Genomic DNA, 22967 nt, shown 5'->3' with positions numbered 1-22967 from the left:
TTAAGTAACAAAACAAGTATCGCCTTGGTCATTCACTCACACACACACACACTTGGGGCAAGGCAGAGCTGTTTACGCAGTTAGGGTAATTTAGCGAATCCCATTGGGCCGCTCACCTCGGCTAAACTTCCACGGCCAGTCATAAAGGATTAGGCACATCACTGATGCTCATCTGGGGTGTTACGAGGGTCAACCAATCCTAAAGACCCCCGCAGGATAAAGTTATAATACAAGTCCTTATTGTGTACGTTGTGTAATTGGATTTTGAACAGTGTAAGAGGTTAGTGGTGGGCTAAACCGGTAATTAGGAAAAGAATATGCCTTTCTGGCCAATAAATGAATGTAGTATTTATTCATGGCATGTGACAAGAAAAACACATTTTGACAAGCACACAATAAATCACTGCTGTGTGTTAAAATCTGTATGCACATGAATAAAGTGTGTAAAGGTCGAGTACAGTATTTATGTTAGCATGTGCTTAAGTGCGTGTTTGCTACTACTGATTACATTGTGGTGTGAGGATTACTCCACTCCACTCCAGCTTGTAGAAAAAGAAAATGGCTTCAGATAACCCATTTCTTGCCAAGTGAAGTGACTAACGCAAGCGCAATGGTAATACAATACAAAGACAAGAGACGCATATATCCTGTAGTGGGTGGCAAACACTGAGAGAGATTAGGGATGTATTGCTTCCTCCCCAGGTGTGAGCAGGCATCTGTGTGTATCTCAACAAAGGAGCCACCAAAATAAAACCCATTTCTGAGGTCCTGATGATGAGGACTGGCTACTTCATGTCACATTATGATATAAAACGTGTCCTCCATGGGAGATATTACTGTAGAATTAGAATGGTCAGTAATGGAGTGACCTCAATTAGGACGTAGTGCCAGGCTGATGCATGGAACAATCCAAGAGATTTGGGGAATCAGTCATAACTGCGTTTGTATCTAGTTAATGATCTCTCAACGCAGCTCTTTATCAGAGAGGACTTAACACAGAGGGGTCAGCAGCACTGATGAAACGCTGACAGATTTTTGGTTTAAGGGGGTCAGAAAGACAAAAACACCTTTGTTTGGACACACGACTGATCTCATTGGGGTCAGCGATCGCCTAAGATAGCGCTCCTTAATACTCGAGAAGAGGGTTGAGTGCTGGCTGGCTGATGAACTGCCTGCCATTTTACTCCGCTCCCTTTGTGTTGCAGACCATGGCAAAATCTGTACGCAGAGATTGGGTGGGGTGGGGGGGGGGGGGGGGGGGGGGGGTCAGCTCTGCTGAGTGAGACAAAAAGCTACAAAAGTTTTGTCTTAGTAACACGTAAACTTGGGCGTTGGAATAAATACTAGTTAGAAGCTCATGGGCACACAGGTCTTTTATAATGGTATGATGGTTACAGTCAGCCATGAAGAGGTATTGGATGTGGAGGGGCACCTGCTGGGGTGGCCACTAAATCTCTATGTGTGTGTGTGGTTGCGTGTGTACACACACACACACGTGTATGAAAATGTCTCTCCTCTACATATAATGGTTTTGATCAGCCAAGGGACTGGACGTGAACAGGTCTCAACTGGGATGGCTGTTCCATGTCTGCATCAGAGTGTGTGTGTGTGTGTGTGTGTGTGTGTGTGTGTGTGTGTGTGTGCGTACACAACATGTGTTTGAGGGCATCTCTCTGGGGCCAGCACATCTCCGTATAGGTGCTCTTCACATAAATAGATGACTCATCCAAATTACACACTGAGGCTTTCTTTCCATGCCCAAGTCACTGAGATAGCTAAGCCTCTCAACGAGCTCCGCTCCTTAAAGAGTGTAGGAGAGCATCTTGGGACACACCAACACATCTACACACACACACACACACACACACACACACACACACAGCACATACATGGGGCGAGCTCCACACTGTGGTCACTGGCTGCGGAGTGTGTTCTTCATCTGTCTCCATGTGATGTTGTTAAGCACCTTGAGGTCGGTTACACCAGGAACCAGGTATTGACCTGAAGCAGAGGTCAGTCAGAGGATCTCCTCTCCTCATGAGGGTTATCTGCAGGAATCAATGGGTGGCCGAGGAAAAGGAACTGGAAGTTGTGGTCATGTTTAGTTGCACATCTGTGATGTGTCAGATCCTGGTGTTTTTATTTTTTTTAACGAGCTCCAGACTGGAAGTTGTCAATTGCAGGGATTTGCTTAAATGATTGGGGTAGGTAAAAAAACAAAAACAAAGATAACAAGCTTTGTTGACTGGATGATGTGAACTGCAGGGGTGATGGTGGCTGGACTTGGAGGCTGGTCTAGTGTGGTCTGGGGACATATAGGGCTTGAGACACTTGTGACATTGCCATCCAAGGCTGATAATTGAGTTTGCGCCCATTCCGCTTCCAAGCTTGAAAACAAAACCCTCAGCCTATAATTGTTATGGCTGGGTCAAAGGTTACAAAAGCAAGGGGTTCAGGAAAGATACAATGATGTGAACCTCCCCTTGAAATGTAAGCAGGGTTTTGTTTGCCCAAGGAATAGGCATCAATCCAATACGGTACTGTGAAACAATATTTTTACTTAAAAAAAAAAAGGTGTATTTGTTAAAAATAGAGAGAAAAATCAATCACACAAACTAGGCACTTTTACCACCATTCAAAATTCACTCATCCAAACCACTTTTGCACGTTTCACAAGTTTGAACACACATGCTTGCCACTTGAACCTTCTCATGCATGCATGCTCAATGCACACCAGTTCAGCCTCTGGGGTAGGCAAGTACCAAAGCCCTCTACAGTGGAGGATTTATTGCCATCATACCAACAAAGCAATTAGCAGTACTGAAGAGAGTCAAGGTGTTCCTTAGATTCACCTATGGTAAAGATACATGAAATATGTCGCTGGGTGACTGTCCTTCTTGACAGAACTAAGGCACGTGAGAACATGATGTTCTAGCCTGGTTGCAGATAATCACGTGACCTTACACCCCCCCCCCAAACACACACACATACACCACACAGCGAAAGAAGAAAACAACTCAATATCTCCGATCTAATCAAACTTCAGCAAATATTCAGCCTAAGGTGAAGCCTTAAGCCTCTAGATGAACTTGCTCAAGCATGCAAACATCTCCACCAACACCACCATCACCCATTCGTCTTCTCTCTCAAAACAAACCCACGTTTCTACCTCTACATCCAACTCTGACCTGCGGAGCCCAACAGCAATCACACATCTGGAGAATTTGTTTGTTTGTTTGTTTATTTGTTTTACCTTATAAGCCGCTGCTCCAGTTCCCAGAATAGCAGCTTCAGGGCCATACTGTCCGTGCTATGGCCCTTGCTCTCCACGAGCCCTTTCTCTCTCATTGAGGTATATGGTGGTTAGTAGTCCTTCACAGAAAAAAAAAAACACCCCCAGCAGCAGCAGCGGCTGCAGCTCCTGTAGATTTCTCCGCAACTCCGACCCCCCACCCTAAAGCCACCAAAGACCCCCACAACCCTTCGGGGGTCAGCAGTCCGGTCCGTGTCTCTCACACACACACACGCACGCTTCCCCCAAAAAATGAAGTGACATGGGGGGGGGCGGGGGGTGAAACTCCTATGTCCTGAGTGGGTGAGTGAGTGAATGTGCGCGTGTGTGTGTGTGTGTGTGTGTGTCCGAGTGTGTGTATGTATGCTGCTAATTGTGCTCCTACTGAGCCTCTCCTAAGCTTGTCACTCCCTGATCAGTGAATGGGGAGGGCGAAAAGGCGAGGGTAAAGCCGTGACGTCGCGGCACAGCCGAGCCTCTCTGTTGCCACGGTTATGTAAACAGACAACGACGATTACGGCACTCAGCCAATCAGGTGCTCTGATGTGGACCACACACCCTATAGAGCACCGCCTTTTGCCTCTCTCTGTAGTGTGCTCTATACAGTATGTGCTTCAGGAGTATCCCTGAACACACTGAGGAAGAGCATAGGTGTGGTACCGGCAATTCTCATATTCTCCCATATCGGCTCTGTGTCATTAGATCAAGACAAGGGAACCAATTCCACCTGTCAGTCACTCAGTCCCTTCTCTAGAATCAACCCCCCCCGTAACCATCAGTAGGATTTTTATATTTGGGGGGGGGCTGTCAAGACTATGGGCTAATAACGAGATTTGATTAATTTCACCTCCCACTCCTTCCCAAAACATTCTTTCTCTCTCTTCGTCCATTGTCTCCTCGTTTCCCCCTGGCGTCTCTCCTGCTCTGCTCTTAGGTATGGTAGAGAACATGCAGTGTGGGCTCCCCACGAGCCCACACTCTTCCTGTCGCTTCTCATCAGTCTAGGCCAATGCACAGCACGCACACACACACACACACACACACACACACACACACACACACACACACACACACTCACACATACACAGACACACACGGAATAGAACGCTGCTTAAGAACAACATGGCGGATGGCACATGCACTCACACGCGCTCCCACGGATGCAAAGACAGAAAAAACACACTTCAGAGCGCTTGCGCATCATAGACACACACACACACACACACACACACACACACACACAGATAGACTACTGACCAGGGGTTGGGCGAAACCGAACCGTTTACAAGACTGCAAACACAGACGGGCGGGGGTGAAACCTTAAAAAAAACCAAACCGCTTACAGTTGTGGGCAAACATGGTGGGATAAAAATATAACCACGGCTGCCAGAGAGCACAAACAGAAAGAGATCGGCACCACTGGACAGAGAATGGGACGGGGCAAAGCAACGCAGCCGCCTGCATGTCTAAGGGCTGCAGCTGCTTATATAAAGTCTCAGTGCTGATATGGATGGCTTCAACACACCATCCATATGACAATTCCTATACCACTGATCTTTTAACTAATATTTACCATTAATTTAATATTTACTATTTTGTATTAAATTCCTTTTTTTTCCATAAAGTTACATTTTAAAGAAATTCTGACCTCCAATGACATTCTAAATCAAATTCCTGAAAATAAAATAAAAGTGTCAGAATCCATTACACAAAAGAAACTTTTCCACAGTCATCCTACACGGTCTTCAACTCAGCAACTTCGTTCTATGGTCAAATGCCAATCATTCTCACTGGCGTATAATTAACGGCCTACCCCCTGTGGTAAGACACATTTCTCCTGTGGCTAAACACAGAGAGGGACCAGGGGCCCTGAATGAGGGAGGCCAGAGGTCAGCCGTGGCCCCTCGTTAGGCTGAGAGTTTTGGACAGGAGGGGGTCTGGGGGTACAAAAGTGGGTCTTAAAGGAAAGGAGGAATAGACAAGAAAGTTGGCCATTTTTTTTTGGTGTTGCAGGTAGCTCATGTTGGGTTACTGTAATGGAAGCTGGAGAGAAAGTTGTGACGGTTAGGTGAGCTGACGGAATTGACACCTGCGCACACAATCAACCAGTCAACAGCACCTGGGGCGGCTCATCTGGCGAAAGAATTATGGTGCAATGTTCCGACAAGCAGGAGAGCTGCAAAAGCACGATCCCCCACACTGGGAAGTTGGCCGTTGGTTCGCCTCGGCCGCCTCTACTGTAACTGCAGCTGTGGCGTTGGCCATTGTTTCCCATCTCCTCCTTGTCGTCGTCGTCTCTCGCCCTTCACCGTCCCTTTTCCCTCCATCAAGCAGATGCTTGGAGACGAGGAGCGCCGGGCGTAAGCAGCTTACCGTCACGCCTCCGCTAGAGCACCAATCACGGCCCAGGAGCACATACTCCACCTCGTCTCGGCCAATGGTCGGCCATCCCGTGCCTCTTCTGCATCCAATGGGAAGCGGGCGTGGGTGGAGGGTCAGAGCGATGGGTAGCGGGCGAGGGCGGGGGTTCTCATGCCCCGCATGTAAACTACTGACCTAGTACATTTTGTACTTTGCATGGTTGTGTACTTTTGTGTAGTTCCGTGCGAGTGTGTGCGACTGAGCGTATGGATGTGTATGAGAGGTCATAGGGTGGGGCGGGTGGGGTGGGGGGCTTTGTTGGATGTTCTTTGACGGCTGTACACATGGGATTCGCACGGATAACCCAGATATTATCTAACCATCACAAACGGACAGACGGCAAGATGTAGGTGACAAAAACAAACGTGACAAAACAAAGATGGGCACTCTTTTCCAGGAGCTTTCGGATACAGCGTGGGAGAATTTGTGGAGGAATTGTTCACAAGATAAAAAATTAATAACAAGTAGTTGTGAGCATGTTGGTCTATGTGTGTGTGGGGGTCTATGTGACGCATGTGTTTGTGTGTGAATCTTGAGAGTGTGTTTTGTGTGGGTGGGAGAGGGAGAGAGAGAGAGAGAGAGAGAGAGAGAGAGAGAGAGAGAGAGAGAGAGAGAGAGAGAGAGAGAGAGAGAGAGAGAGAGAGAGAGAGAGAGAGAGAGAGAGAGAGAGAGAGAGAGAGAGAGAGAGAGAGAGATTGATGTTGCTTAAAGAGTGAGAAGATGAGAAGTGAGGCAAAGGAGAAAAGTACAGACCTGGGCGGATGAGTCAGTGCTGAGTGTGTCTGTAGAGAGGCTTATGAAGTGTGTTATTGTTGTGCATGGGACAGAAATAGGTTAGCTATTTCTAGTGTGTGTGAAGTGTATGATATTAGTGTGTGTGAAGTGTATGATAGTAGTGTGTGTGTGTGTGTGTGTGTGTGTGTGTGTGTGTGTGTGTGTTCTGCAGTACATGGGGGGAAGGGAGCGATAGAGATGGAAATGGATAGTGAGAGGCTCTACCTTATATAACCTGCCCTAAGCCATGACGACAGCTAGTGATGCTATTTACCCAGAACCGCATTTCGAGACAAAGGTCTTGACACAAACCTACATAAATACCTACTAAAACCTACATGTCATTATACACAAATGTTTACATGTTGAGTTAATAAACACCAACATCAACAAAAGGACAAAAGTAGAAAATAATTTCTAAAACAAAAGCCCTACCTAAAAAAGTTAACTAAAACACACACACACACACCTTCCCAAAGGCCTCAAAGGGCCCCAGAGTTTTAAAACGGTGTATGATATAGAGGTACATGACGGTGGCTTTCTGTGCCATGTCTAACTACATGTGCCCCATCTCCGCCTCTTCCTCCGCCTCCTCCATTTTGAGTCCTGCCTCCCCTGCACCACGCCCATTTACAGTAGCCAGAAAACAATACACAAAATGGCGGGCCATCAAGACGCAAGCGCAGTTTGCCCCGACACACACAAACAGCAAAGATTACGCGCACACACAACCCCGGTGCCCATTATGTAACCCGAGCGGAGGAAGTGACATCAGAGAAGCTAGGGGGCAGCTGGGCGTACATAACGCGACATGAAAAGCGACGCCCTAAAAGGTTCTTATAAAAAGAGCGAAAGCGAACAAGACCAGAAAGCGGGAACAGGATGGTAGAGTTCGACCAGAGAAGAGATAGGAGGACCAAACGAGATCTAACTGCCAAGAGAAGTTTTTGATCCGATCCGATTGTGTCCTATAAGCTGTAACGGTGACTCGCAGTGTTAGGGTCCTCATCAAAGCAATAACTTCAGCTTCGTTAACCCAAAGTAGCACCGCAAAGACCTGGAGTTCACAAGAGAGGCTGATAACGTCTCACAAAATGCAATGCAACAAGAACCAAAAATGAAGGACAAAAATCAAATCCATAAAATGTTTGAAAACTGTACAGATGAGTTTATGAGTGTATGTGAAAGTGAGTGTGTGTGTGTGTGTGTGTGTGTGTAAGGAAGAGCGTGCTTGTGTGTCTGCGTGACCGAGTTTGACATCACGCATAAGTATGCTCCATCGATCTCCCAACAAAGAGTGAGAAGAACGCACAAGCACAAGTTGTCCCTCTCTCTTTCCTTCTCTCTCTCTTTACCCCTCTCTCTGCAGCGGTCAGTGAAGTGTGAGTAAGTGTTCCGCTCGGCTGGTCCAGGCCGCCCAGGGCTCTGATCCGCCATTACAGTCGCCTTCTGGGTTACGTAAAGGGGGTAGGGGGTATGGGGCTCTGCACCGGGGTGCTGCTGCTGGGTGTGTGTGTGTGTGTGTGTATTTGTGTTTGTCCGTGAGTGTGTGTGTGTTTGTGCTGGGTGTGTGTGTTTCTGCATGAATATGTGTGTGTATGTGTTTGTGACTCTGTGTGTGTGTGTGTGTGTGCTGGTTGTGTTTGTGACTCTGTGTTTGTGTTGGGTGTGTGTGTGTTTGTATGAGTGTGTAAGTCTGTGCATGTGTGTGTGTATGCGCATTTATGCGTGAGTATGTGCATATTCATATGTTGAGTTTGTGGGTTAGGGTGTGTTAGTGTGTGGGAGTGAGTTTGCATGCATATGCAGGGAAAGGGGCGGATTCAGAGGGACGATTAAAGTTTCATGAAATATAAAAAAAAGTCAAGAGCAGCAAACACAGCTCAAAAATGCCACCCAAAGGACAGCGCTGCATATGGTGCGCTCAGATTCTGGACCACAGCAACATTTAGACAAGGAGGAGATCTACAGAAGAAATGTTCTGGGGAAAAAACCCCCAAAACAAAACATCCCTAAACTCCATTTCTGTGGCCCTAAAGGGGCCACACACTCTGTGATAAAATATAAAGAGGTGTGTGTACGTTTGTGTGCACGTTACATCATAGGGGAAAATGTCACTGTGGTTGTGGGTCTCTGTTAGCGCACGTTACATCACATTTTCCAGCATTGAGGATGCAACGTAATGACCACAAACTCATGCCTATACAATCATGGCAAAGCCATAGCAATAATAATGACCACAAACTCATGCCTATACAATCATGGCACAGGCATAGCAATAATAATGACCACAAACTCATGCCTTTACAACCATGGCAAAGCAATAGGAAAGCACACAGTGAGGAGGGCCGGTCGGGGCCCTTAGGGGCAATTCATTGTGGGTTCTGGAAATGAACAAAACCAAGGACAAAGGAATATAAGGTTTCTGCTATTGGAGCTGCCATTGTGCTGCCAAAAACAAACTAATTCCCTTCATTCCCCTCCCTCTTGTACACATCCTCGCTCACTCTAAAAGCACTCACCACCCCCCCCCCCCCCCCCCCCCCCACTCCATCTCCTTTGCTCTGAGATACACTGGCAGGGTGGATTTTTTTGCAGGACTATTTTTGTATATACTGTATGTGTGAGTCTGCACGCAAGGGCACCGCCCAGGATGCAGGAGGCAAAGGATTGTGGGTAGACTGAGCTTGCTAAAATGATGGTGTGGATGCAGTCTTGCAGAGTGCCTTCCCCCTCCCCATACACACACACAGACAAACTGTTTGTCAATATTTACAAACACACTTCATTGCTGTGGGCAAATAAGCCACACATAAACAAGAAGGGAGGCATACAAGGACACACACACTTGCATCTAAATGCCACTACACTGGTGCACCTGGGTTTCAACACACCCAAATATACGTGCCTCTGTGTGGATGTGTTATGTCTAAGTGTGTGTGTTTATGGATGAATTGCATGCGTGTGAGCATGCAACCGTGTCTTCCACAAGTGTGTGTAGAGTAGTTGTGTTTGTATGGTACATCCCTCACAGGTGTATGTGAATGTGTTTCCACAAACTTGCGTGTATGTGTGTGTGTGGCCTTGGTGATCACTGCTGAGGTATGCCTGTTGGCCATCGCAGTAGGCTGGTACTGGTCTCCACGGCAACAGGAGCTGATTGGCTACTGCTGATCGCTCACTTTGTTACATAACCAAGGCACCATATGGACCACTGGCCTCCCTTACTGAGTGTGAGTGTGAGTGTGAGTGTGAGTGTGAGTGTGAGTGTGAGTGTGAGTGTGAGTGTGAGTGTGAGAGAGAGAGAGAGAGAGAGAGAGAGAGAAAAAGAAAGTAAGAGAGAGAGATGCTACATATCCAACAGCTCCATTATCATGTTGGTGGTTGGTGTCTGAACACTCAGATAGACAATTGCTGTGCATACCTACACATTCAAACAAGCAGATAGACACACACACAGATTTATTTTAAACAACTGTGCCCATACAGTCAGATTATTTCACTCTCATTATTGAGATAAGGCAGTGTGTCAGCAATCCGTAATCTACAGCTGGTACACAGACTCATCAACACGGTGTGTGTGTGTGTGTGTGTAAAAGAGTTACTGGTTAGTACTGGTTCCTACAGTGGGACAGAACATGGGGGATTAAGACCAAGCTGTGGGGTAAGACCAACAGGTGTTCTCAAAAGACATTTTTTTGTTGTTGTTGTTTTTAGCTTAGAGGAAATCCAAACAAAAGAATCAATTTCTGAGAGATTGTGACTAACTAATGCATGGATATTTCCCTCTGACAAACTGATCATGTACGTAGCTACAACTCCCCAATTGAACATATCAGTGAGATAAGTTTGATGTGATGATGCTGATATTTGGCAGCCTTGGCCATTTTAGAACAGAGAGTAAACACTGGTGCACCTGACTGGCCCTCCATGATAAGCCCTCCATCAGGAAAAAGATAAACAGTTGGCAATATGCCGCTTCATCTCAGCTGTAACAAGTGTTTTGCTGGTAATGTGATATAAAGACCTACAGAATACAAGTGAGCTAGTCACGTGTGTGTTTTGTGAATTTGTGAGAGTGTCTGAAAAAGTGTGAGTATGTGTTTGTGTCATGTGTGTGTGTGTGTGTGTGGGAGGGTGAGGGTGTGTGTGTGTGTGTAAGGGTGTGGGTGTGTCGGTGTGTGTGTGTAAGCGTGGCAGTGGGTTAGCGGATGAGAGTGGGACAGAACATTGGGGATTAGGATCAAGCAGTGGGGTTATTCTCGGACAGGGAGGGAGGGGTGATTTGGGGGGGGGGGGTCTGGGAACATACTGGGTGGCTTTCTTTTGTGTCTGAAAGTGTACAAGAGTGACTCGTGTGTGTGTGTGTGTGTGTGTGCGTGTGTGTGTGTGTGTGTGTGTGTGCGTCTGTGCATGTTTTGCAAAATGGATCGAAAGGATGTTCCTGTTTTGGGATTTACCCATTTGGTCAGTAATTAGATTAACCCTGCTGGCCTCCCCCTGTTCCCCAGTACCCCACAAACCCAACCTGGACCAACAGGCCAAAAAGACTCACCGGAACTCTGGGCCTGCAGGGGGGTACTGCTAGCCTAGAAACCAGCCCGAATTTAACACAGCCCACAACATTTGAGGTCGGGAAATTCGGTCTGGCTTTGCTCCATTGACAAGCTTGTATGCCCGGCAGAGAACTGAGTGTACCCCAAAATCAAATCGTCAGGGCGGGCTGTGCATCTTTGCTCATCTGTCCATCACGTCCCCCTGAGCATGCTTCGGCTGGTTTCATTTACAACATAAATGAAACCATTTAGCTAAGCTAGACATTAGATTTCGCCATCACGTCTGTTGTACAACAAGTTATTGACGGCGCAATAACTTCAAAAACGAACAGAAAACAGCGATTAAGGCATTTGCGTTCTCCCTACAGGATTCGTGGTAGGCTGTGTGTGTGCAGATGCATTTTCCCCCTGTATCGGTTGATACACGATCACGTCCCAATGCATCAGTTCCAGACTCATGTTCTGAATAGAATTAAGTTGGCTACGACAGGCTAGGGTATTGAATCAAGCTAGCTAAAGGCAAATCCTGTGTTATTTCAACGAGTCTTGATAATTTAACTGCAAATTCCTTTTTATCACTGAGGTCTATAGAAATCCCACGCAATGTATGCCACGGTACTAAGAATTTCCATCCGTCGTAAACAAAATCCTAAAAAGACGGTTCTGTCAACCTGTACTCATATTCTCATGACCTTTGATATTTCCCTGTTCAAAAATAGTTGAGACCTTTTCCAGACTGTCACCAACCATGAGTTTTCAGACAGTGTCAGTGAAGACAAGACACAGCTAACTTGCGATAATAGAATGGCTTGAGCCTCAGTTGGAAGTCAATTTGAATTAGAAACAAGGCTTTCTTTCTGTTACACACCACCTTCATTACTTACAATGATGGAATACCCTCTTCGTGTAATTAAGGTGTACTGCATCTTGCAACAATACTAATCATAATGAAACCAAGCTGACATTCCCCCACCATAAGTTCAAGGACTTAAGTTGGGCTTGTTAAAATCAATTTGTTTTGCAGCAGCTTATTTGCCATTTCTTGTGATGTGGTACTACTGCTCTCAGATAAAGTAAACAAACTGTACCGGCTAAGTGAGAACAGCTGCTGTACAGTTTGGCATCTGACCATCTGTTCACCATGATGGACATGGGGGAGGGGGGGGGCAATGAACAAAGGAACAAGGGAGAGAGGGAGAGAGAGAGGGAGAGAGAGAGAGAGAGAGAGAGAGAGAAAAAGAGGGAGGAAAGCGTGTATTGAGGGATGGAGTGGAAAAGAATAACAAAGAGATAACGCTGGACATAATGTAGAGAGGAGGAAGGAGCCTGACCAAAGGAGAAAGAGTGTGTGCATGTGCACGACAGACGACCTTCAGGTAAAGAAATGCCACATGGAAATAAGTACACGGAGTACTTCTGTGAAAGAACAGAGAGAGAGAAAGAGAAAGGGAGAGATAAGAAGAGAGATAAGAAGAGAGAGAGAGAGAGAGTGAGTGGAAGAGAGAGGGGGAGAGAGGATAGAGAGAAAGAAAGAGAAAGAAAGAGAGAAAAGGAGAGAGAGCGTGGGAGAGAAAGAGAGTAAGAAAGAAAGATAGAGAAAAAGAAAGAGAGGAGAGAGAGAGAGAGAGAGAGAGAAAGAGAAAGAAAGAAAGAAAGAAAGAAAGAAAGAAAGAAAGAAAGAAAGAGAGAGAGAGAGAGAGAGAGAGAGAGAGAGAGAGAGAGAGAGAGAGATAGAGATTAAAGTCAAGAGCGATGGAGAAGAGATACGTGAAGGTCACGTCATGAAAGTGAGCCCACTGAGTATGTATAGCGCATCTGTAACCTGGTCCGTGTGTGAGCTGGTTCCAACCGGTCTGCTCTGTCAATGTTCTTTACAGCTCCTGCAGAGTCTCTCGGGCTCAGCGCAGACACCATACATCTCATCGTGCACACACCCTCACACACACACACACACACACTACAGAGACTCAGGCATAGACACAAACACTCTACACAAAAATGTACACACATACTCACTCTATACAAAAATGTGGACAAGTACAGACACCCCCACAAAAAGACAACCACAGACTCTTCTTTCTTTCATCACACACACACACACACACACACTTCTTCACATTCACTCAAGGCTTCACATGTAAACTAAAATGTGATTTATCAGGCTATATTACAATACTTAACCAGTGTTTCCCCTACAATGTATTTAACAGCGGCGCAGCGCCGCCGCTGGATTTTCAGCGCCGCTGCAACATAATATCACGAGATTCACTTAACACACTGTAAAAGCACAATGGCCAACGTCATCTCGAAATTGTTTTCTGAAAGTCTTGAGTAAGTTAAGTGCATCAAATCCGCACTTAGCCTCTCATTATTCAGGACATATATGCGGCATGATGTGTCAGGTGATTACAAGCCCAAAGACAAGTCTGCAGCCCATATGGCTAGCCTACGTTCTGAACACGGTTACATTGTTTAGCTATCCGACTGATGGGGTCTTGCTCCGCCACAGTGTAGCCTATGGTGTCAACGTTCACTTGTAGGTTACACAATAAATAGCCTACTTATAGGCCTGGTGACAATAAAAAATGATATTAGTTATATTTCATCACGAAGCTGTTTGTATGCCGTGAATTCGCTTGTAGCCTATGCCATATGTTAAGCTTGAGCAATTCCTCTGATCCAAAGCCTGCTTTGACACATTGACACTAATGTGAAACATGCATCCTCCTCTCCTAGCCTACATCAAATAAAAGAAACCAATTCATGATTACCGAAATGAATTTAACATGGGGGGAAAAAAGTTTGTTGCGATTTAGCCTACTGTTGTGATGCGGTTCTTTCTGCTGATTGGATTTACCCCCCTGTCGTCAACTCTGAGAACTCTTGCTCCGGCTGACAATTTTATCCAGAGAGCTGATTTCCCAAAGATGAGCCTCCATCAACATTCAACGACAAATTATTAAAACGTAAGTAATGCAATAGAGTAAACCAATGTGCTACAAGGTGTATGGTCTTAACGTTAATTGTAGCCTAGACTTGTAACGTTAGCGTAGGGCTATATGTAATGTTTGCATGGGAAAGCTAGGCGAACACAGTCTAGGCCTGTTTAAACTGTCTGATAGTTAAAGGAAATATGAGCATATGTTGGCATATACGTATAGCCTAAATTCTGTCCACTTAGCTATAATAGGCTATCACAAACAGACCTTTTCTACGTTTACGGCATTAGACATATAGGAGCCTATATTCTCTTATCAGAAAGACATGTTCTCATAACTTCAGCGTTCTCTTGACGGTGAGACGAACGGTCGCACTTCAATCAAGTAGCCTAGGTCTTTTTCGAGTTAATTGTGAGTGAGTTGTATGGTAACTGTGGGAGTGATGTAGAAGAAAAGTGAGTTTACTTTTTTATACGTGGGTTTGTTGTTTTGGGACTGAGAATTAGACTACAAGGAGAGCATCTGGCTACGTGCATGCGTGTCAGCATTAATGGCCCCCCCACAATTCAATTCAATGCCCAGAAAAATTAAGTGCTCGCAGATTGGGTGTGGCCTTTGCCATTAAGACAAATTTAAATAAATTGTAAATAATCTTTTAATTATTAAATGGTCATTAAATGGTTGTGCCATTTAATTTTTCTTCTATCATTTTTAACCAATAATGTAAAAGAAAGCTGAAAATGTCCACAAAAGAAACACGAAGGTATGATATAAAAAAAAAAAAAAAATGCGCAACAACCCCCCCCCCCCCCCCCCCCCCCCGCCAAGTAATAGCACCGCTGCTGGAAAAAATTCTAGGGGAAACACTGCTTAACTATACTTGGATATAGTATGTTACCAAGAAGGAAATTTCATTTAGACCAATCTTTGCAACCATGACTATGACACAACATGATACAACAAATTCATGGGTAATGCAGCCAATAGCTCAGTGTATGCTGCTGCATTCCATGTGGAATTTGTTTCCATTATGTAGGCCAAATTCCATAAGGAGCACAAGCAAGCACACACACACACACACACACACAAACACAACCTCGCCCAAGCACACACACTCTTAATCTGCACCTCAGCTACCATGGCAAAAATGCACCCTCCTATGCCTGCACTCCATTTTGGGACTAACCCTTCATAAATACGTACACACACACACATACACACACACACACACACACACACACACACACACGTCTCATGGCCCTGGTGGGCACGCGGTGTTGGCACGTGAAGTCTGTCGCTTGCGCATCATAGAAACGAGACGCCCCAAAAGACGAACGTGCCAAGTTGAAGATGAGAGAGCGAGAGAACAAATGGGAGAGGAAGAGGAAGAGGGGGAAGATTTCTCACTCATTAGATACAGAAAATGATCCAGCCATCACACATATTCAAACTTGTGTGCAAACACACACACACACACACACACACACACACACACACACTTGAGCCCATCTCTCCTTCTCAGCTCTCTGAAGCTGTAGCCACAAACAGGCGAAGCAATCGGAGCTTCAGGCGATAAAACCCAAAATCAGCTTCTCCACCACACCCCACCCCAGCGCCACCACCATCCGCCTCACCCCTATCCCCGAGGTCTGTGATATGCCAGCCCAATGTTCCCACGTTCCTGAGTGAGCAAGCCACATACTGACAACACACACTCAGAGACACACAGACACACTCTCTTCAGAGCGCAGCAGAGCAGCACCCAAGCTGAGAAAGCACAGTGAGTGCCGGTCACGTTTCCAAGATGGTCACGTTGGAGGGCAGAGAGAGGGATCTCTCTCCAAAGCCAAAAGCATTACTTCAGCATGAGCACTGGGGCGCCCTACATGCACTGCAGCCCCAAAGGAGGCAGCGGCAATTAAGCAGGCCAGAGGTCCAGTCCTGGCCCACTTTAGCCAACATTCCCTCTGATAGGATCCCCCGGACTAATTAAACAAGTGTAGAGATCGCAATGGTCTAGTTTGGTTAATGTTAAAGGGAAATTAGGATTACTCATCCACCATCAATGTATCCTATCTGGTTCTTAAACTTCATGTAAAATGATTAACCAGGCACAAAATAAATATGCACTGTTTAACATTAGGCAAGGAGACACTTATGGTTCACTGTGATCTGCAGACTGTGATCTCCATAAGCTAAAATAAACACAACTGCACTAGACACCTTCACCAGAGAGAGACACTGACGCAGACATGGGACTAATCTAACAGTAAATGAGGAGAGGGTCTCTTTGTTCTAACCGCCAACCTCGTACACTCATCGTGTTCCGAGTCACGTTTTCGTGTCTCGGTGGCCAAGCTCAGAGGAAGTGAGACCGCTGAAAAAGCTCTGTCTGAGGTTATTCAACGTGCGCTTCTCCAACGGCACACAGACAGAAGTGTATTAGCACTGCTGCTGCAAAAACGCCTGAGATATCTTTTCGCCAAAACACTCCAGCCCCGTCTGTGTGAGTCACCATGGCCTAATTCACACACGAATGCTGTGACTCCGAGGCAGTAACTTAATCACGCACGCTGTTGGTATTATCAAGCCTCTGGATCACTGGATGCCCAGAGCAACACAACATGACAACAGCTAGGAAGAGTGACTTCACTGCTATTGATAGATGGACAGAATGCTTTTCACATGAGAGCAATGCAGCATGTAGGAAAAATTACACACACAAAAGAAAAAGAAAAAAATCACACCCTTTGGGTTTTTTTTTTCACATTTCAATACAGGCATAACTGACAAATACCTTTCAATCACAAAACTGTATAAAAAAACAGTCTTTGTATCTAGTTTTGTGCGTGTTTTATCCAGGTGAGTGCTATACTTAGGTGGTAATTAGTGAGGTTCCACCTTCACTGCAAAGCGCTTTGATAAAGTACCTTGATAAAGCGATACATACAATGGGTTGTTGTTGTTAGTTTTGTTTGACTGTGCTTGGCTACACCTCTTAAGAGATCATCAGTCACAGTTTAGCCTGACAGGAATGTGGTCTACTCAATGGAGCACAAGACAACCGTTTACACTGTGCACAAAACACTTAGCAAAGAATGTTTCATGACTTGTAGATGATATGGGTTTCATCCTGTTAGCTCCGCCTTTACTGTCAATACTTTCAACATTTAGACTTAATTTAAATCTTGATGGGCATCCATCAAAACTTCAGGAGCTCTCAACTTGGATACATGTATATGTTTATTACACATTTTAAAAAAAAATGCTGATTTAAGTATTCTCAGCAGGTCTATAATTGAGCAACATTGCCACCTGCTGGACAAAGAATAGGCCTAACCTTCATTTAAAACAGTGGTCCCCAAACTACGGCCCGCCACCTCATTTTGGGTGGCCCCCCAAAACATGTCCGTGGTATATAGCATCCGGCCCGCATGGGAGTACGACATCGTCAAACTATAACCTCCGTAATTTCCCCCATTCATTCTATATGGCGAGTCTTAACAGTACACATGTAACATTCTTTTTGTCCACTGGTGGTTGTTTTGGCGCTGTTTTGCGTTTGCCATCAAAAACGGAATGAAATGTACTGTATAGTAGGCCTACCTGCAAACAATGTAAGAAGCCTATGCTGACTGCATCAGTGCTCAAAGTATTCTAAACGTTTATAAATTAATTGTTAATAACTAACTAACCTCTATTCAAGTCATATTTCTGGGACTTTCTGTTTCTGGGATAATTATTTCTATTTTTTATTCACTCGTTCAAATGTTCATACATAGTTCACAAAGTTCTCATCAGGTGAGTGAAAGTTAGAATTGTGGTCATTTCAGATGTTTTTGCCAGCTCTCGAAGTTTGAGAACTTTAAATTATTTGTAGGATATTGCTTGTTCACAACTTGAGCTGTGTATGCAAAGACACAGAGTTCAGAGTTCACACATTTTTAATAAAATATACTTTTGGGACTCCCTGCTAATACTTTTGGCAATGCTAAAGTCTTTTTATTAGTATTATTTCATTTGAGCTACATTTTACACTGATATGGCATGATGGCAACATAAACACAGCTAACAATGGTATTAAATTGCAGTAGCCTATGATTAAATGTAATGGGATATTCAACTAAGGTAGACTGCTGTTGTTCACAGCACTAAGCTATTTATGGTTACTCTTATACTCCGAGTCTCTGGCCCTCTCTTAGAGCCAGGCATAGTGAGCTGGCCCTCGGAAGAAAAAGTCTGGGGACCACTGATTTAAAAGGTACACGGAGTTGGCTAGGTGGCTTGTGTAGAATAGAAATGGTGCTCTATTGCAAATAGTTAGATTGCAGGAAAAAACAACATTTAAAAAATTCTTCATCCAAATAAAAACAAAAAACAAAATATATTTTACCAGTATTGGTGGGATCATTTTATTATTATATTCTAAAATAATGCCAAATTCAATTCAAACGTTTTGAGATTTGTCATCTTCCACAAAACTAAACCACAAATATGAAGAACCATAAAGCCACATTTTTTTACATTTATCAAACCATTACAAAAGCATGTTTGGAACGAGACAGACCACTAAAAAAAAAAAAAATTCAGCTCTGAGCTCTGGCCAGTAGATGGCACCACATTCCTATCTTTCTGTGCACACAGAGCAGTGGCAGCCGGCGCTCAGATGTGACCGAGTTCATTCTCACATAGGCCTGCCCTGCACATTAAAACCAAAGCGCCGGCACACCTGACACAACGAATCAAGCAGATTAGCCGAATTAGGGTGCGCCGTTGCCAGTGCGGCTCCAGGTGGCCCAACATCGACCGACAAACCGAGCAACAAACAACGCTGGCATGCCCCCCCCCCCCCCCCCTTGGGTCAAAATCCATCACATCCAGTCCATCAGTTCTGCTGTCACTTTCATGAACAGGGGGCTTGACCCACCCAAGCCGACTCCCAGCATGGGAAACATAATCAAACACTAATACACACACTCATGATCTACTGCTTAAAGACACGGTTTACAACAGACCTATTTATAGAGATTAAGAAAGGGGGGAAAAAAACATTGCGTGTATAATTCATATGAAATTACATAAAAGAAACATGTGCCTGCCTGAGCTGATGTCCTGTGTGGCATTGTGGGAAATGGAGTTCTCTGTGCCCTGGCTGGCAGAGATCCTCACAAAGCTCGGTGACCTCTGGAACACAAGCTTTCCCATGGGTCTTTGTGAGAAGGCCACAAAGCGTTGCACAACAGAAGCCTCCAAGGAACAGTGCAGGCTTGTGATCACTCTAAACCAATTGCTGGGTCACTGAAGTGCGCTCTATTCAGCAGTCTTCCTTATTTTATTTTACATGTAATTGGAATTGTGTTGACACTTAAAATACTTGCTTAAAGGAACCGTATGTAAGAAATGTAATTCAATTAATCATAAAATGGCCCTGATTTGTCACTAGACATTAGGAAATCATGCTAATTTCAAATACTTATATCACTGACAACAGTAGTCCGGCCAGGATATAGTCATTTAAAAAAGTGAAGTTGCAGCCCTCAACTGATGTTGATGTTTACATATTTGTGTTTTAGCTTGATCCGCCACCCTCCACCTATCTAGTAATCACACATAAGTCAGTAGTGCTTCGGCATCTGGGTGGCCAGCTCTGCTCTAGTTACCACATCTGCGGTGTACACCGCTCAAAAAATGCAAAACTATCATTAAAAAGGGATAAATTGATCTTTACCTGGCATGTAAAATGCCTTACATACCAAAATACCCCCCCCCCCCCCCTCAGCCTGAGCAGTCACCTATAAATGTGGCAAATGCTAGACACTTGACAAATGAGTGTTTAGCTGGAGTGGCCTCTGGTTATGTAGACGATAAGAGAGCGATTCCCGCACTCCCGCTGCACCAAGGCTCATCCTCTCTGTTCTGTGGTCAAGTGCATCTGTGGCTCGTGGCAACCATCCTTTCGTCTTGGTTACTGTTGCTAAGTCTGTTGAGCTAGCGCTTTAGCTTAATCAATGAGAGTATATAGCTGAGCATCATAGTTTCCACAGTCAAGCTAGCTTTGCTAAACTATTTCAGTTCTAGATAGACTAAACATACAGCCTATGTCAATGTCAACAGCCTATAACATCAACGTTTGCAAGGAAAATATTCCAAACAGCACTCCCTACAAATCTAATGATGCCAAGTTGATGTAAACATGCTAAAGCAACATCTACATCTGGCTGGCTACAACTCAGTCCATGCAAACATCATCGCAACTGGAGCCAACAACATGACTGGACATCTTGCATCTGATCAGCCATCATTCAGCACATTTGGATACATTTTCATAATCATTCCAAAAGAGATGTTGGCTACAGCCGCAGGCCTGTGGATCGGAGCGTGTGTGTCAACACTCAACGGCCCATTCATGAGCACACCACATCCCCAAGCATGTCATTCTTTTATTGGCCATCCGGAGCCCAGTGCTTTGGGTACATCCATACTTAGGCCTCAAACTGGCACCTTTTCCACATACACAACGTCCTAGGCTCAACGTTCACCAGCACCAGTCACATTTAAATAATCCACAATTTGCCTGTTAACAAACGAGAATGTTAAATGTCAGATAATCACAGAACACTTGTTAAAACAACCTAGGCTTTCCTTTCCAACAAACATGACATAACTGATGATTTATACATTTAATTCAAAATGTTCCACCAGGATAAAGTTTATATCAACACTAGATTATTACAAAAAGGTACTAATGTTGCCAGACCTGTTCAACAAATCTTCCTGTTGAAAGGGAGTTGCCATCTTTTGCTCCGAGGGAATTTACACACGACTTCCCGTACATTGCCTTGAAGCAAATACCTTACCCACTAACGGATATATAAATGATTACACAACTAAATAGTCTATAACTGAATAACCAATATGTTGCCTTCACTATTTAATTGACACACTGGAATTGGTCTAAAAGTGTCAGCTATGCGAGCAGTTTTGAGGCAAGACTTTGGGCTGTTGAAAAGGTTGATGTTGTTGGTTGATTGATAACTTTGGAAAATAACCAACTCCAGAAGTATGTGAGTGCCCGTCATTTCCATGCATTTTTATGTTATATTCGGATTTTTGGGTTCTTAAAAAGGTGAAAAAAGATACATTATTTCCTGTTTGTTTTAGTGACACTGATAAATTACAGTGCATATCTATATAGACCGTTTTCTCAATAACATTTTTTACCAAACTGCTCAGTTTTATTCCTTCCTCTATTCTGAAAGTTTTAACCAAAGGGATTGTTAATATATCATTCATAGCCTGATTTATATTACATTTTATCCATAGAAACATGGTGAAAATGTTTTCAAACTACTACTGATTAGTGGAATGATGAAGAGATGTCCTAAATCCTTCAGTAAAAAAACTGTATACAAAATGTCAACAAAATATAATTTTGGATTATAAATAACTGGACTTTTTTCCAGCTGGACAGCAATTTAGTGCGTATTTGAGTATAATGAATAATTAGCATAGACCTAAACAAAACCAAAAAATTCAGAAAATTGCAGAAATACTGCTGTTGGTGATAGTTGATAGTTAGATAGATGATAGTTTACATGTTGGGTGTGGTAGAGAGGGTGCGGTTTCTTATAAATGTTTCCTATTTGTTCACTTTCTTTTTCCTATCATTAATATGCACATTACCACTAGCGGGTAAAAATACATTTGAGTATTTGGGCCTTGCTGGGCTCCACAAGGCAGTGAGCACAGAAGCCTGCTATGCCACAAGGCACCTGCCCAGGCACAACCTGTGCACAGCAGAGAAACACAAAACACACAGTCACCTTTGAACACGAGAACACACACACACACTTTACAGCTTTACAGCAGCTAGAGTTCTAGTTAGAGCCAAACACAACAGGTGACTGAAAACCCCCCCAAAAAAAACCACAATATCTCCAGTATTGGTATAGCATGTTCCTGAGCATGGAGCATATACCTTTATATGCTTCTGGAGCATACGTGACAATGATTTACTTCATCCCCTATGCTACATCCAGTTCCTCTCCTCAAGTTACTCATTTCTAGCAACCTGACCTGGTGAACAAAAACAACACACTGATTAAGGTGGGAACAAATGTGCAAGAACGCACACATGTGCACGTACTGTACACCGACAGCAGCCTATAGCAAGCCCAGCCTTAATGTACACTTCATCAAACATCATAACATGGACTAGCCATATGTCTGGTTCGATCCTAGTCATCACACAACACCCACACACACCCACAAGCACAGTGTGTGAAGGCCAGGGTGGTCTACTTTAAAGTACAGAATACATATCAGCCCCAATGTAGGCCCCGACTTAAAGACTGCCTTATATAACTGTCATGATGAATGGGTTTCATCTGCCTGGCAGGTTTGCAGCTGGTTTGCTCAGCTACCTCTTTGACATTCTTGAAACCTAGCGGTCATCTTACGGCAAACAGAAATAAATCCTAGGTGAATGACAAGAGGACATCCGCACTATGTAGCGTCTGCTTATTACTGTTTAGGCACGGCCTCTTCCCACCCCCCTCCTCGAACAGTCAGTCATGTGGTCAGTCAGTCAACCCGGTCATGAGGTGCGAAAATGGTAGTTAGAGAAGGGGGGGGGCCGGGGCTGCGGGCGAACGCGAGGCCATAGCCAGGCATGCAGCTTAGCTAAAGTCGATAAATTACGGCGATAAATCAAGCCACGCATAAATCACTCGCCTCATCTCCCCGGGGGGGGAAGTGCCGTGTCCGAAAGAGCTAACTGAGCCGTCATTTTAACGGTTATCCATCAGGGCGAACACGACACGGGAGCATTCCTGCCGAGACGAATAACCTGCAGAGAAACTGAGAGGAGAGGAGGCCCGCGACGCCCCAGCTCAGCCACCCAGCAGAGAAACGGCTGTGGATTATACACGACGACGCACAATACCTGCCAAGTGTCCTCAGTTTTTAAGAGCCGGTCATTAAAAA

The 22967-nt window shown here is 44.6% G+C and overlaps 1 protein-coding gene across 2 annotated transcripts in view; it reads right to left on the bottom strand.

Annotated features, from left to right (window-relative positions):
- The window catches only part of zgc:65895 (uncharacterized protein LOC393546 homolog), a 37006-nt gene that overhangs the window by 5239 nt on the left and 8800 nt on the right, over positions 1 to 22967 (bottom strand). Inside the window, exon 1 of one of the 2 annotated variants that reach the window (XM_042080468.1) lies at positions 3254 to 3521. The exons of the other annotated variant lie outside the window; for it this stretch is intronic. Coding sequence (XP_041936402.1) covers positions 3254 to 3348 — 95 coding nt within the window. The 5' untranslated portion in view covers positions 3349 to 3521. Of the gene's footprint in view, positions 1 to 3253; positions 3522 to 22967 lie in introns of those variants that run through there. 2 annotated transcript variants of the gene reach the window in all.

Source organism: Alosa sapidissima, chromosome 23, assembly GCF_018492685.1.
Source record: "Alosa sapidissima isolate fAloSap1 chromosome 23, fAloSap1.pri, whole genome shotgun sequence".
NCBI classification, from domain to species: Eukaryota; Metazoa; Chordata; class Actinopteri; order Clupeiformes; family Clupeidae; genus Alosa; species Alosa sapidissima.
This window is presented reverse-complemented; position numbering and strand designations above follow the sequence as displayed.